The sequence below is a fragment of the Panthera pardus genome, unplaced genomic scaffold (assembly GCF_024362965.1).
Source record: "Panthera pardus isolate Hobbes unplaced genomic scaffold, ASM2436296v1 HiC_scaffold_13, whole genome shotgun sequence".
NCBI classification, from domain to species: domain Eukaryota; kingdom Metazoa; phylum Chordata; class Mammalia; order Carnivora; family Felidae; genus Panthera; species Panthera pardus.
The window spans coordinates 49,676,707-49,692,321 of NW_026526688.1; the positions used below are offsets into that span (position 1 = coordinate 49,676,707).

Sequence of the window (15,615 nt, forward strand, 5' to 3'; positions counted from 1 at the left end):
TCAGGGCCCTTGTTTCTTTATTGATTCTCTGTCTAGATCATCTAGCCATTGCTGTAAGTGTTCACTCCTCATCAGAGAAATACAAATCAAAACCACACTGAGATATCACCTCACGCTGGTCAGAGTGGCCAAAATGAACAAGTCAGGAGACTATAGATGCTGGAGAGGATGTGGAGAAATGGGAACCTTCTTGCACTGTTGATGGGAGTGCAAACTGGTGCAGCCACTCTGGAAAACAGCATGGAGATTCCTCAAAAAATTAAAAATAGATTTACCCTATGACCCAGCAATAGCACTGCTAGGAATTGACCCAAGGGATACAGGAGTGCTGATGCATGTGCCCCAATGTTTACAGCAGCACTTTTCAACAATAGCCAAATTATGGAAAGAGCCTAAATGTCCATCAACTGATGAATGGATAAAGAAGATGTGGTTTATATGTACAATGGAATACTACTTGGCAAGGAGAAAGAATGAAATATAGCCTTTTGTAGCAACGTGGATGGAACTGGAGAGTATTATGCTAAGTGAGATAAGTCAGGCAGAGAAAGACAGATACTGTATGTTTTTACTCATATGTGGATCCTGAGAAACTTAAGACCAGAGGGAAGGGGGGGAAAAAGTTACGGAGAGGGAAGGAGGCAAACCATAAGAGACTCTTAAATACTGAGAACAAACTGAGGGTTGCTGGGGAGTGGGAGAGGGGAAAGTGGGTTATGGGCATTGAGAAGGGCACCTGTTGAGATGAGCACTGGGTGTTGTATGGAAATCAATTTGACAATAAATTATATGGAAAAAAAAAAAAAGTTCAGGGAAATTAAGTAACTGACCCAGGCCACAGACCTGTAAAATGGGTCCAGGTCTTAAACCCAGATCAAACTGATCCAGAGCCTGTCCCCTCTTAACCATGCCAGTAGACACTACCTTATAAGCCATGCATTTATCCTCCTGTGCACTCTCAGCATCTTCTGTGGGACAGTATTTTATTTAGAGGGATCACTTAGGATAGTGTTTCTCAAACTTAATATGTAGATCCCTTTTAAAAAAAAAGTTCATAGACCTTTAGTATTGACTTAAATCAGCTAATGTTGCTTAAATGCATGCAAACTTAAAACAGGTATGAACTTCTGGTACTTACACTGTTCATACATGAAAGAAATATGCCAGTTAAACAAAACTTTAATAAAATGCAAATTAAGTAGCATTAATTTAATGTGACCAATATTCTGTTGAAATTGTCGCTCACGATGAGGGCGTGTTGCACTGACACTGAAGCACAGCTTCTTTTCGTTCGGTGCCCCTTCCCTCTCTAGGCTCTGTGGAGACCCCATTTTCCCCTGTCTCCCCTCTCTTTCACCTTCCGGGGAACTGTGATACTGTTTGGTTCCATTTAGGATGTGGACAGGTCACACTTAAATCCACCTCCTCCCATGGTGTGCCAACAGGACTGAAATACACAGGCTCTAAAATACAAAGTTTCTATGGTTTAATACAGCCTGTATTCAAAATGATAAAAATGTTCCAAACTTGTTAAAATGAGGTTCGATCTGGACTGGAATTTGGTCTGTGAATATGAGGGGGGCGGGGGTGGAGCTGAGAGAGGAGCATCTGCTGGCCTTTGAGGGTTTTTACAGGAGTTTACGCTTAATACTCTTCTTTCTTTGGTTTTCTGCTGCCTCACAGGGGTCGGCACCAGGAATTATTACAGAAAGATTGGCTACAGACTACAAGGGCCGTACATGGTAAAGACGCTGAAATAATGGCCACACCGGCCCGCCTTGATGCAGTGTCCTCCCTGGCAGAAAATAAAGATTCAAGATACCTTGACTACTCAGCAGAGAGGCCGAGCAAAACAAATGGACCTACCCTGCCTCCCTGGCAAGGAGCTTCACCCTCATCCTGCAGCTGCAGAGACTGGAAACTGCGTTCAGGGCCAGGCCAGGCGCCTGCCGACCAAGCCCACCAAGCCCCTGGTGCCCAGAGCTGCTGCGTGTTCTTGAGTCATGTATCCAGTTTCTAAAGTCTTCATGAAGCCTGCAGTTGATCTACCATGACTCATGCACAGTGACGAAAGCAAATTAATCAACTCATTTGGACACCATAATTCATGAAGTAAAGCTAGCTATTGTCATTTGAGGAGTAAACTTAGGAGTAGGTTATTTATATACTGTAGGGACAAAAAGGCTGGAACATGAAAACTGTCAGGCTTTGATCTCTGGCCTTTATATACATTCCGGCACAAGAAAATGAGCTCTTGTTTTAATGGAAATAATTCTGATTCCCATGCTGATGTTTGAAATAACAGTGTGATGAGGAGAGAGGCATTGAAGTTGTAGGTTTGTGTGTGAAGCTTGAAACCAGCGTTCTCATGTGGGGGTCTCCCATCCACTCTGGGCCCTTACAAACACCCTTTATTTTGCACTTTTTCTTGTCTGTGCTCCCCCTACTCTAGACAACTGCAGAACAGCGTGGGCAGCAGCATTTGGTTTCCCCTCTTGTGTGTCCTGAGCAGGCAGAGTCTGACATGCACATGCCTGAGCTTGTGTGGCCCTAAGTCAAGGTTCGCTTCCACAGAAGCGGTTTCCTGCATTATGATTCTTTAAGAGGGACTTTGGCTTGTTTTAAATGAAAAAAGATAAGAGTTCAACTCCTATCAAAGCAAGAAAGTGGAAAATCTACTTTCTGCATTTGGCCCAAATCCAAAAATAGGAAAAAGATTGGCTTTTTCAAAGGTTTGTATTCAAGAACTCCTCTTTGTAACTTCTAGGTAATCTGCAGAAGAGACCCAGCCTGGAGAGGGCCAATTCTTAAGAGCATGGCTTAAACCTGTGCCCCCTGGCTTCTGTGGCATTTTACAAAGCTTTATTAAATGGAATTGATGCCCCTGAAAAATAAAATCTTCAACACATAGAGAAGACTCATGTAAGGTTTTTTCCCCTCTCCCTGTTACACATGTAGTGACATTTGCTATGAATTTGCCGGTTTGGGTTTCCAATCTGCGATGCTATTTATTTCCTCCTTCGTGCTGTTTGCCTTTTCATCCCACTGCCACAGGGCAGATGACACTGGCTCTCTTGGGGGCTTGTGGAGCTACAGAGGCTTTCCGGGAGTATAGTCTAGGGGATTTAGCTACTTCTCAATTATCCTTGTTTTTCCTTTAAAAACAAAACTATCAAACTAACAGCACACGCGCCACACTAGCTGTTAGCACACACCACTGGGGATGACAGGATGGAGAGCGTGCTGACCCAGGCTCGCCTCTGTCCACAGTGTGACCCTGGCTTACACAAGAGTTTCTGGGCCTCCATTTTCTCATCCTCAAGGTCCTATTTACCTAAATGGATCAAAATGTGTAATGTACAAACAGATCTTTTGTAAAAATGTAAACTTATCCTAAAATAATTTAGAGCAAGATTTTAAAACAAATTGCCTAGGAACTTGCTTGTTTCTGAAAGTGGATATCAGCCAATGTTCCATCTGGATTTTCATCTCGGGGCTCGGAAGAATACCTCTTTCCAGCACGTCCTCAGCCACCTTCGGAATGAGTCTCCTAAGTTTGTGTGAAAGCGGCAGAACTTTCAAATCTGCACAGGGAGCGTTGGGGTGGCAGTCGGGGGCTCCTGCAAAATTCCTGCAGCCTCTCTGCCACTAGAAACTTCAACTGCTCTTCTGACTGCCAAGGGCTTTTCTAGGCATGTGTGTGGTGCTTGGCACAACCACGGCCTGGCCCCCCTCGGAGATACGTGCTCCCCAGTCCCATGGGCCAATTCCTAAGACAGATCAAGGAAGTGGGATCCTGCCAGCCTCAGCACGGAACCTTTAAAGCTGCAGCCTGTGGGGCGCCTGGGTGGCTCAGTCGAGCATCCGACTTCCACTCAGGTCATGATCTCACAGGCCACGAGTTCAAGCCCCACGTCGGGCTCTGTGCTGACAGCCCAGAGCCTGGAGCCTGCTTCAGGTTCTGTGTCTCCTTCTCTTTCTGCCCCTCCCTGCTCGTTCTCTCTCTCTCAAAAATAAATAAAACATTAAAAGAAAAGAAATTTAAAAAATAAAGCTACAGCCTGTGTTACTGATCTATATTGAACGAGTCCCTAGCAGCCACCTCAAGCCCAAAGCTTTTGGTTCACCTTGTTCTATTACCTGGAGAGGTTTTTGTTTTAATTAAGCCATATCAAAAGCAGACTGAAATCTGAATAGAAAATGAGATTTTAAAAATAGGTCATCACCAAGTGAAGGGGCGTGGCAAAGATACAGTTTCTAAAACTTGGGAATGAATGAACACTCTTTAAAGGAAGGAAGAGTTCATTCATCTAAGTCACAGGTTGCCAATCATCAAATCCATGCTTTGAGGGACAAGAGACTCGCTGAGACTCTAGAACAGCAAAAAAACATTTTAAAACCTCACTGTGATTCTGGGGTCTTCCCGGAATGATGTGGACGGCCAGTCTCCCACGTGTGTGCTGGTGGCTGTGTCCACCTAGGGAGTCCCTCCAAGGGAGCTTAGCTGCCTTTCGGGGTGTGAAGCAGGGTGGTGCCACACTTGTAAACATGAGAATTGCGCGTACCAGCAGTACATTTCTGTTTAATTCTGTGAAGGCAGTCCCAGAGACTAAGCTTACAAAGAAACTCATTTTAAAATCAAATTCATGCCCTATCAGAAGTAGCAAACTGGCTGCTTTTTTATATCCAAATGTGCATGACACGTCTGTCTCTTCACAAGCCTAGAATACCCTTTTTGTCCACCTGGAAAACTTCAAGGGAAAGAACTAGCATCTGCTGAGCCCCACTGCACTGGGCTCCACCCCAGGCCCTTCCCATTCTTTACTAGAAAGTCCTCTTCTAAATGGGCAGAAAACATGAATAGACACTTCTCTAAAGAAGACATCCAGATGGCCAACAGGCACATGAAAAGATGCTCAACGTCGCTCCTCATCAGGGAAATACAAATCAAAACCACACTCAGATATCACCTCACACCAGTCAGAGTGGCCAAAAATGAACAAATCAGGAGACTATAGATGCTGGAGAGGATGTGGAGAAATGGGAGCCCTCTTGTACTGTTGGTGGGAATGCAAACTGGTGCAGCCGCTCTGGAAAACAGTGTGGAGGTTCCTCAAAAAATTAAAAATAGACCTACCCTATGACCCAGCAATAGCACGGCTAGGAATGTACCCAAGGGATACAGGAGTACTGATGCATAGGGGCACTTGTACCCCAATGTTTATAGCAGCACTCTCAACAGTAGCCAAATTATGGAAAGAGCCTAAATGTCCATCAACTGATGAATGGACAAAGAAATTGTGGTTTATATACACAATGGAGTACTACATGGCAATGAGAAAGAATGAAATATGGCCCTTTGTAGCAATGTGGATGGAACTGGAGAGTGTTATGCTAAGTGAAATAAGCCATACAGAGAAAGATACCGTATGTTTTCACTCTTATGTGGATCCTGAGAAACTTAAACCCATGGGGGGTGGGGGGAAGGGGAAAAAAAAGGAGGTTAGAGTGGGAGAGAGCCAAAGCATAAGAGACTCTTAAAAACTGAGAACTGAGGGTTGATGGGGGGTGGGAGGGAGGGGAAGGTGGGTGATGGGTATTGAGGAGGGCACCTTTTGGGATGAGCACTGGGTGTTGTATGGAAACCAATTTGACAATAAACTTCATATATTGAAAAAAAAAAAAGTCCTCTTCTAACGGTGAATGTCAGACTCCCCCACGTGACCAATGAGGACTCGGGCAGGCATCTTCGCCTCTGAGCCTCGAGTCAGGCAGGACCGCCACATCGCCCAGTTCCAGTCTGTGCCAGTCCTCAAGCGTCAGGGTCACATGCACTGTGATATGAAAGTGCCCCTAAGACCAAGCACGACAGCCCTGATCTTAGCTACCAAATGGATATAGGATTCGGGGCACCTAAGTGACTCAGTCGGTTGAGCATCTGACTCTTGATTTTGGCTCAGATCATGATCTCACGGTTCATAGGTTAGAGCTCCACCTGGGGCTCTGCACTAACAGCACAAAACCTGCTTAGGATTCTCTCTCTTCCTCTCTCTCTGCCCATCCCCCACTCATGCTTGCACACATGCTCTCTCTCTCAAACTTTAAAAAAATAAATACATAAATATATGAGTCAAACAAGTCAGTGACTCAGCCTTTCTCACTCCACTCTACCCAACATTTCCTGTTTTAAGGGGAAAAAAATTTCAGTCCTCTTCTGTTTAAAGCTGTTCAGCCTGCAGGTTTTGAGCAACAAGCCTGTGGGCTTTCATAGTATTTCATCCTCACAACAAACAACCGGTGAGGAAAATCCTATTGTCCCAGTTTTTAAAATTGCACATAGTGGAAGTGAATGAGGTCAAGAGAGAATGCAAAGCAGAGTCTGCTTTTATTTAAATGAACATAGCTAAAATAGATAAGCAAGCTTTTGGCTCTAAAAATTATATATTCTCATTATAACTAATTGAAATGAACCAGTAAAGCACAAAGTCCCCTGAAATCCACCATCAGAGATAACCGTGGTAAAATAAACACTGTGATGAACATCCTCCATCCACCTGCACGTGAGCACACGCGTATCATCAGTTCCACACAAAATGTTCACACTATGCACGTTGCTTTGTAACCTTGGTAGCTTAACCAAATGTAAACATCTTCCTGTGTCTGTACACATAGATCCATTTAATCCTTTTTAATGGCTACCTATAATGAATAGAACTATAACTACTATTCTATTGTCTGCAGATGCCACAGTTTATGGAAGCAGGTCTTTCGTGTCTTCCGTTCTCTTATATTCTCATTGTCACAATAGCTAGAATCATGTATAACCCTAATATAGGCAGGGGGGCTGCACACATAAGTTGATTCAACACTAAGATTTGCTCCTTTAAATTTTTTTTTCTACAAGCATTCATTCGTCCATGGCAGCTGCATGGACCACCCCCAAGTCTTTCAGTCCTTCACTCACAACACACCTTGTAGGAAATGGGGAAGAAGCAAACCTGTCTGGCACTTGGCCTTTTTCATTCAGAAAGCAGCGGCAGGCCTGACTGTGAACAAGTCCCATGATAGAAAATGTCAAGCTGCTGGTTCACGGAAAGGCACTAGACCGTGAACATGCTCTTATTGAGATTAGAAGTGACCGTACCTTATCTTTTCTCCCCTGATGGAAGTTACTGCCTTGAATCAGATTCCTTTGCCCGCTAAAGCCCTGCAGTGAAAGTTATGCTCTTATCTCAGGGCTGATCTTATCTGTGAGGTAAGCAGCCGTGAACACGAGATTACAGTTGCTGCTGTCCCAACCAGGGTAGGTGGAAAGGGCTCAGCACCTGAACCTCTAGGAAGAGCCAGCCTGGCTTTTAGCTGCCTGGGTTTGAGGCTTGTTTCCACAGCATCTTGGACCACTGCGTACTGGGGGTGCTAAAGCAGCAGGCAAAAGGATCCTTTACATCCATCTGAGGAAAAGGGAGGAAGGAATGCTGGGAAGGGGGCACAGGGCAGAGAAAGGGAAGTAGTATCTGTTGAACAGATAGGCCTGGTGTTACCCTTCCAACAACCCTCTGAGGAATTATGGCCTCCATTTTACAAACTAGAAACCAAGGTCCCAAACAAGTCAACCAAGTCCACAAAACTAGGAAGTGAAGAGTTGAACATAAAGGCAACAAACTGGCATTCACAAACTTGCAAAGACTTAAGGACTCTAAATTTCTAAACAAAAGGGTTCAGGCTGGCAATTGGGTTAGAAAAGGGTGTTTTTTAAGCTACGTTTTCCTACAAGATACCATCTGCCCTCCACCCCACCTACCTCAAGCCACCTCTTAGCACAACTGCCAGTAAGCTCTTCCCTAAAAAACTACTTGATGAAGAAATGCAGCCAAGAGATACATCCAAATAAAGAACTTGGAACTAGGGGAGATATGGGAAGAAAGAACCAGCAGTAAGGAATCAATCTATTTAAATACAGAACTGAAACTAATCCCAGAAGTTACTGCTTTGGAAAAGAATGGAAGTTTCTGGGTTAAAATGGAGGACTGAATACACAGATCTAGTTTTGTTCCCACCCAAAGCTCACACAGACTAAATGGGATTTTTAAAAATTCATACAACAGGAAGAACAGAAGAGACGAAAGTGATAAGATTTTGGAAGCTATAAAGCAGATGGATAGTAGTAACTCACTTAGCAGTTGAAACTGAACAATGGAGAAAGTTCACAGCCAATAATACAGTTCATACCACAGAAACCAAAAGCCACAGGAACTGACAGCAGCAGGTGTTGGAGAGGAAGAGAAGAGGCCAAAATAAGGAGGACCGATGGAAATCAATTGGTATCAGGTAGGCCCCTGGGTCCCTGTACCTGCTCCCTGCATTAAGCAGATGCTCTGTTTCCCACCTCACGAATGGCCAGGAGGCTTATTTCTTGAAGAGGGTCAAACTGACGATCTTTGAATGACAGAACTCTAGGCAAAGTTGAAGTTGGGGTAATATAACCAAATACAGGATGATTCAGTCAACCCACGCACACCAAATAGTGAGTACTGAAACTCAGTTTTCAGAATGCTGGCAGCTGAAACGTTTCCCTACAGACTAGAAATTGAAAGACTCTTCTGGAGAATCTAACCAGCCCTAGAGGTAGGGCCTAAAAAAGAGACTGTCATTTGGAGTTCCTCGGGAAACAGCCCAAATGGCCACTCCACAGCAAAATTGGTTAAGCCCCTGTGTCATGGACTGAATGTTTGTATCCCCCCTCCAAAATTCATATATTGAAGCCCAATGTAACTATATTTGGAGATAGACCCTTTGAATGAGGTAATTAAGGCAAAGTGAGGTCATAAGGGTGGAGCCTTGATCCAATAATATTAGTGTCCTTATAAGAAGAGACAACAGGGGAGAGTGACATCAACAAGATGGTGACGTAGGTTGTTCCTGACTTGCTCCCCTTCACAAGAAGGACAGCTAACAATTATCCACAGGCAGCCCACCACTGAGAGAATTCTAGAACATGGGGATAAGGCTGAACCATCCTCTGCACCACAAGAGACCAAGACAGGCTGCATTTGAAGGGTAAGAGGAGTGGTACATGTGGACTGTATTGCCCCTCACCCAGGCTGGCACAGCACCACACCAAGAGGTCTGCCCTGAGTCTGTGGTTCCTCCAGTGATAAAAGAAAGCCTATAGCAGACACCCAGCTTCCCCAGCATTGTGGGTCTCTTCCTGGGAGCCCTGTGGGGATTTCAGGGAAATATGAGGGGCTCAACCCCTGGGAATATGTTTGTGATGGAGAAGGGGGAAGAGCTCACAACCACCCACACTAGGGTCCTGACAGACCCAGTTCATGTCTGCGGCACCTAGTAGTAACAATGACTGCCGCTGCTTTGTTCACTTGCAGAGCCAAGATGGCACAGTCTGTCCAGGGAATTCAGCCGGATGCAAGTCTACCTCATTCAGGCCCCCAAATGAAGTTTACTGGCCTTGTCCTTCTGCCTTCACTCAGGGAGCTGAGTTATATGTAGCCCAACCCATTGCTGAGTGTAGCTTCTGGCCCCTCCCAACCAGAAAGTTTGATCAGGAACACCTGGAAGCTGCATAACCCAACATGCTGAAGCTGAGCAGAGAGAATGGCAGGCAGAACTGACCTACAGAGCAAATCCAGTGGCACCATTCAGCCAGGGGACGTAGAGAGTAGGTTGGCTTGAGTCAAGAACACAAACAAATGTCTTGCCAGGCTTGGAGGGTTCCTCTGCTTTGCCCAGGCAGACAAGCTGAATCATAGCCCAGCTCACTGCTGAGTGTAGCTTGTGGGCCCTCCTGACCAGAAAACCTGACAAGAACACCTGGAAGCTGTGTAGCCCAGCAACATTCTAGAAGAGAGTATAACAGGCAGAACTGATCATCCACAGAGCAAAGCCAGGGACACCATTTGGCCAGGAAACTTGGGGCATTAGTTGGCATGAGGCAAGACCACAAAAAAGCCTTGTTGATCTTGGAGCTGGTTCCCCACTCTGTCTGGACAGGGAAACTAATTTGTATCCTCACCTGCTGCTAAGTACAGCTTTCATCCCACCTTATCAGGAACTTAACCAGGGCATATGGGAAGCTGCATAAGGCCCTGCTGACAGAGGCACTTGAACAGAGAGTACCCTGTGGCTTTCCCCATTTGAAGAACAAAACCAGTGGCCCCATCTGGCCAGGAAATTCAGTGCACAGTCTTGCCATTTCAAATTCCCAAATGATGAGCCATGCAAGCCCTGGGGCCCATCCTGCTTCACTGCCAGAGCAAGGGAAGAGAATTCATAGCTCTGTCTACTTCTGGGTATAGTACCCAGTCCTAACCATCTAGTAAGCCTGACTAGAGAACCCAGCAGGCACAGATCTCATCCTACAGGGAACCAAGGCAGGAGTCCTAGCCAACTGTTCTAAGCCAGTGACACATCCACCAACCTCAGAGGTTTAGGCAGTGGCCTCACCCAAAAAAATGGGCACTGTTTAGCAATCTCCATCTGCCCAAGGAAGTTACCAGCACACATATCCAGAAACCCAAACTGAGCTGACTGGTAAGTAACCGTCTCTGCCAAAGGGAATCTGTAAAGTCTGGAAGAGGAGATCACTTACCCAAATGTACAGACACCAGTGTAAGGAATCAAGGACTGTTAAAAAAAAAAAATCAAGTAAACATGACACCACCAAAGAAAACTAATAAAGCTCCAATAACTGAACCTAAAGAATTAGAGATCAATGAACTGTCAAAGCATTCAGAATAATTCTCTTAAAGAAGCTTAGCATACTATTAGAACACACAAATAAATGAAATTAAGGGAAAATGAAAAGGAAGAAGTTCAAGAAAGAAGTAGAAACCATCAAAAAAAATTTTTTTAATCTAGAGCTGAAAAAATACAATGAGAGAAGTAAAGAATTCAATATGGAGCTTCAAAAGCAGATTTGACCATGCAGAAGAATCAGTGGTGTAGAATACAGGACTTTTGAAATTATCCAGTCAGAGGAGGAAAAGGAAAAGAGAATTGGGAAAAAGTAAAGAAAGTCTATGGGATTTATAGAACACAATAAAAAGAAATAATACCCACATTGTGGGAATTCCAGAAAGAGAAGAGTTAAAAAAAGAGACAAAGCATATTGAAAACAATAATGGCTGAAAACTTCCCAAACCTGGGGAGAGAAATGGACATCAATCCATGAGACTAAAAAGATCCCAAATAGGTTGGACCTGAAAAAGGCCACCAACACATACTGTAATTAATTATCAAAAGTCAAATTCAAAGAACTTTTAAAATAGCAAGAGAAAAGAGAGAAGTTATGTATAAGAGAACCCCTCTAAGATTACTGGCAGATTTCTCAATGGAAACTTTTCAGGCCAGGAGAGAATGGGATGAGATATTTAAAATATTCAAAGAAAAAAACTGCCAAACAAGAATTCAACACCTGGCAAAGCCGTCCTTCAGAGATTAAGAAGAGATAAAGATTTTCCCAAACAAAAGATTTCCCCAAACTATATTTACTTTATAAATAAATGATAAAGGGAGGTCTCTAATCTGAAGTAAAAGGATGTTAATTAACATCATAAAAACATAAAATGGTAGCATAAAACTCGCTAGTAATGATAAATATATAGTCAAAGTTAGATTCTATAATATGGTAATGGTGGTACATAATTCACTTATAATGATAGTTTAAAAGTCAAAAAAGAAATGTAAATATAACCATAACTACAATAAGCTATTATTGGTTACACAATAAATCGTAACATCAATAACCTAAATTGTGACAGGGGAGAAAAGTAAAATTATAATAAAGTTTAGGAGTACTATTGAAGCTTTTAATCAGTTCAAAATAGGGTGTTATAATTTCAAGACATTTTATGTAAGCCTCATGGTAACCACAAGAAAAAAACCTATAGTGATTACACACAAGAATATGATAAAGAAGTAAAAGCATACTGATGCCAAAAGACAACATACAAAGAAAGACAACAGGATTAGAAATAAGGAACACCAATTCTACCAAATAGCCAGTAAACAATTAATAAAATGACTATAGTCATTTTATAGATAAAATGACTATTATCTATCAATAATTACTTTAAACGTAAATGGATTAAATTCTCCACTAAAAAGACATAGAATAGCTGAAAGCATTTTGAAGACAAGATCCAGTAGTATGCTGCCTATAAGAGACTCAGTTTAACTTTAAAGACACAAATAGACTGAGAGTGAAGGGATGGAAAAGATTTACCAAGAAAATGGTAACCAAAAAAAGCAGAAGCACATATATTAGATAAAATATACCTTGACTAAAAATGGTAAATAAAAAATAGACAAAGAAGACCATTATATAAAAGGGTCAATCCATCAAGAAAATATAATTGTATATTTATACACCCAACATTAGAGAACCTATATATATAAAGTAAAAACTGGCAAAGCCAAAGGAGAATTAAACAATAATATTAGTTGAGGACTTTAATACCCCACTTTCAGTAGTCATCCAAACAATAAATAATAAAACAGATTTGAACAACACTATATACACAAATGGACCTAACAGATACATGCAGAACATTCTATCAGACAACAGTAGAATACACATTCTTCTTAAGTGCACATGGAACATTTTCTGGATAGACCATAAGTTAGGCCACAAAAAAAGTCTTAGCAAATTCAAGAAGATTGAAATCATACCAAATATCTACTCTGACAAAAATTGTATGGGACTAGAAATCAATACGAAGAGGAAAACTTCTAGCACACATGAATAATAAAAATGAGATAAAACTTTTCCAAACAACCAATAGATCAAATAGGAAATTAAAGGAGAAATAAAAAAGCACCTTGAGACAAACAAAAATGGAAACACAACATAACAAAATGTATGAGTTGCAGCAAAAGCAGTCCTAAGAGGGATGTTCCTAGCAATAAACACATTAAGAAATGATAAAGGTGGAGGGGAAGGTGGCAGCCCTAGGCTCACCTCATCCCACACATACAACTAGATAACTATCAAATCACCCTAAATACCCCAGAAATTGAACTGAAGTTTGGCAGAACAAACTCCACAGCTAAAGATAAATAAGAGGCCACACTGAATAGGAAGTGTGGAGATGTAGTTTGGGAGAGAAATGGATTATGGCTGCTGCAGTGGGGAAGGAACCACAGTAATGGAGAAGGGTGAGAGACAGACTAGCACACAGGGAAAATGAGCCCCCATAGCAAATGGCTTGAAAAGTGAGAGGGCCTGAATTTAGGGAGTTCTTACAATCACGTGGGGCTTAAAGCCTGAAGTTTTAAAGGTCAGTGGGCTTGGCTTGGATAGAGCCAGGAGGGCATTGGGGTGAAGGAGTGAAGGAGTGAAGGAGTGATAAACAGCCCCTAGACATACAGTGTGGAAACATCAATCTGAAGATCACCTGGGGCACACAGTGGGGAGGTTATTTGTTCATCTCAGAGAGCATCCCAGAGAAGCCAGCACTCATGGAGAGTCCCCTCTGGAACAAAGAAACTGTCCAGAGTCATTTCCCTACCCCATCCTCAGCATAAGGCCACCTGTGGGACCCATTGTGATGCCCACGCTAGTTACCTAATTTGCTTACACCAAGCCCTGCCCCCTGCATTCCAGTGGAACCGCCATCCCCGGTCATACTTGCCTCAGTCCCAGTACAGTGGGGCTCCTCCCCCAGAAGGCCAACCCAAACCCCTGCCAAAACCACATCTCCTGACCCAGGAGTTTTGGGGGGTCTCAGTGCTGGTGGCGGTGGTGGTGGTGACAGGTCTCATTTTACAAACAGACAAGAACACACCTAGTAAAAACATGCCACATTCAGGCCAGGGACCAAACACTGCCCACAACAGACAAAAAGAGCCTCCACAGATGACTGGCCTGAAGTATGGAGTGGCCAGAACACAACAGCAGAGCACATGCAGCACACATTGGAGACACTCCCAGGAGTGCCAGTCCCTAGGGAATAGGGGACACTATACTGTAGGGCACTACAGCACCTCTTCTTCATAAGGCCATTACCCTCAACAACAGGAGATATAGCTCAATTTCCTAACACAGAGAAACAGTCACAGAGACTTAGAGAAAAAGAGAAGACAGAGAAATTTATCCCAAATGAAAGAACAGGACAAGGCCATTACCAGAGATCTCAGTGAAACAGATGTAAGCAAAATGCCTGATGGAGTATTTAAAGCAATTATCATAAGGATACTCACTGGACTTGAGAAAAGAGTGGAAGACATCAGTGAGACCCTTAACACAGAGATAGAAAAGAACAAATCAGAGATGAAGAGTGCAATAAATTACATTAGAAATGTTCCTGATGCAATGAACAGCAGGCTGGAAGAATCAGAGGAACAAATTAATGACCTAGAAGATAGAGTAATAAAAAGTAACCAAGCTGGAAAAAGAAAAAAGAATTATGCAAAAGGAGAATAGACTTAGGGAACTCAGTGACTCCATCAAATGTAATAACATCCATAGTATAGAATTCCCAGAAGAAGAAGAGGGGCAGAACAATTATTTGAAGAGAAACCAGCTAAAAACTTCTCTAAACTGGATGAAGAAACAGATAGCTAGATCTGGGAATCACAGAAAATTCCAAATAAAATCAAAAGCAGATCCACACCAAGACATATTGAAATTCAACTGGTAAAATATAGTGATAAAGAAAAATATAAAAAATAGCAAGACAAGAGAAGACTTTAACATATATGGAAAACCTCATAAGGCTATCAGAGGATTTTTCAGTGGGAATTTTCCAAGCCAAAAGGGAGTGGCATGATATATCTGGGAAAAATCAACACACAAAAACACTCTATCCAGCAAGGCTATCATTCAGAATAGATGGGGAGATACAGAGTTTCTCAGACAAACAATAAAAAGGAGTTTGTGACCATTAAGCCATCCCGCAAGAAATATTAGAGGGGACTCTAAGTGGAAAGAATAAAAGTGCAGTATGAAAGTAAGAAACACAAAAGCAGTAAAAATGAATAGTTCTGTAAAAAACAGTCAAGGAACCCACAAAATAAAAGGAGGTAAAAAATGACACCATATACCTAAAACATGAGGAGGAGGGAAGTAAAGAATGCATTCAAACTTAAATGATCATCAAGTTATTACAGACTGCTATGTGCAGATGTTATATACCAACCTAATGGTAACCACAAATCAAAAACCACTAATATGCAAAGAATAAAGAGAAAGGAATCCAAATATATCACCAAAGAGAGAAAATGGCAACAAATACATATCTATCAATAATTACTTTGATGGTAAATTGACTACCCGTTACAATCAAAAGACATGAGATGACGGAATGGATTAAAAAAAAAGACACATCTATATACTGCCTGCAAGAGATTCATATTAGGCTTAAAAACACCTGCAGATTGAAAGTGAGGGGCTGGAAAAATATCTATCATGCAAATGGAAGTCAAAAGAAAGCCAGCGTAGCAATATTTATATTGGGCAAAATAAACTTTTAAACAAAGATGGTAATAAGAGACAAAGAAGGACACTATATAATAATAAAAGGGGCAATCCAATGAGATGAACAATTATAAATACTTATGCACCCAACATGAAAACAACCAAATACATAAAACAGTTAA

At 42.3% G+C, this 15,615-nt stretch overlaps 1 protein-coding gene across 1 annotated transcript in view; it reads left to right on the forward strand.

Moving 5' to 3' along the window:
* The window catches only part of ELP3 (elongator acetyltransferase complex subunit 3), a 97,635-nt gene extending 94,720 nt beyond the window's left edge, over positions 1 to 2,915 (forward strand). The window contains exon 15 of the mRNA XM_019440875.2: positions 1,684 to 2,915. Within this exon, the coding sequence (XP_019296420.1) occupies positions 1,684 to 1,760 (77 nt within the window). The 3' untranslated portion in view covers positions 1,761 to 2,915. The remainder of the gene's footprint in view (positions 1 to 1,683) is intronic.
* The last annotated feature ends 12,700 nt before the right edge of the window (positions 2,916 to 15,615 follow it).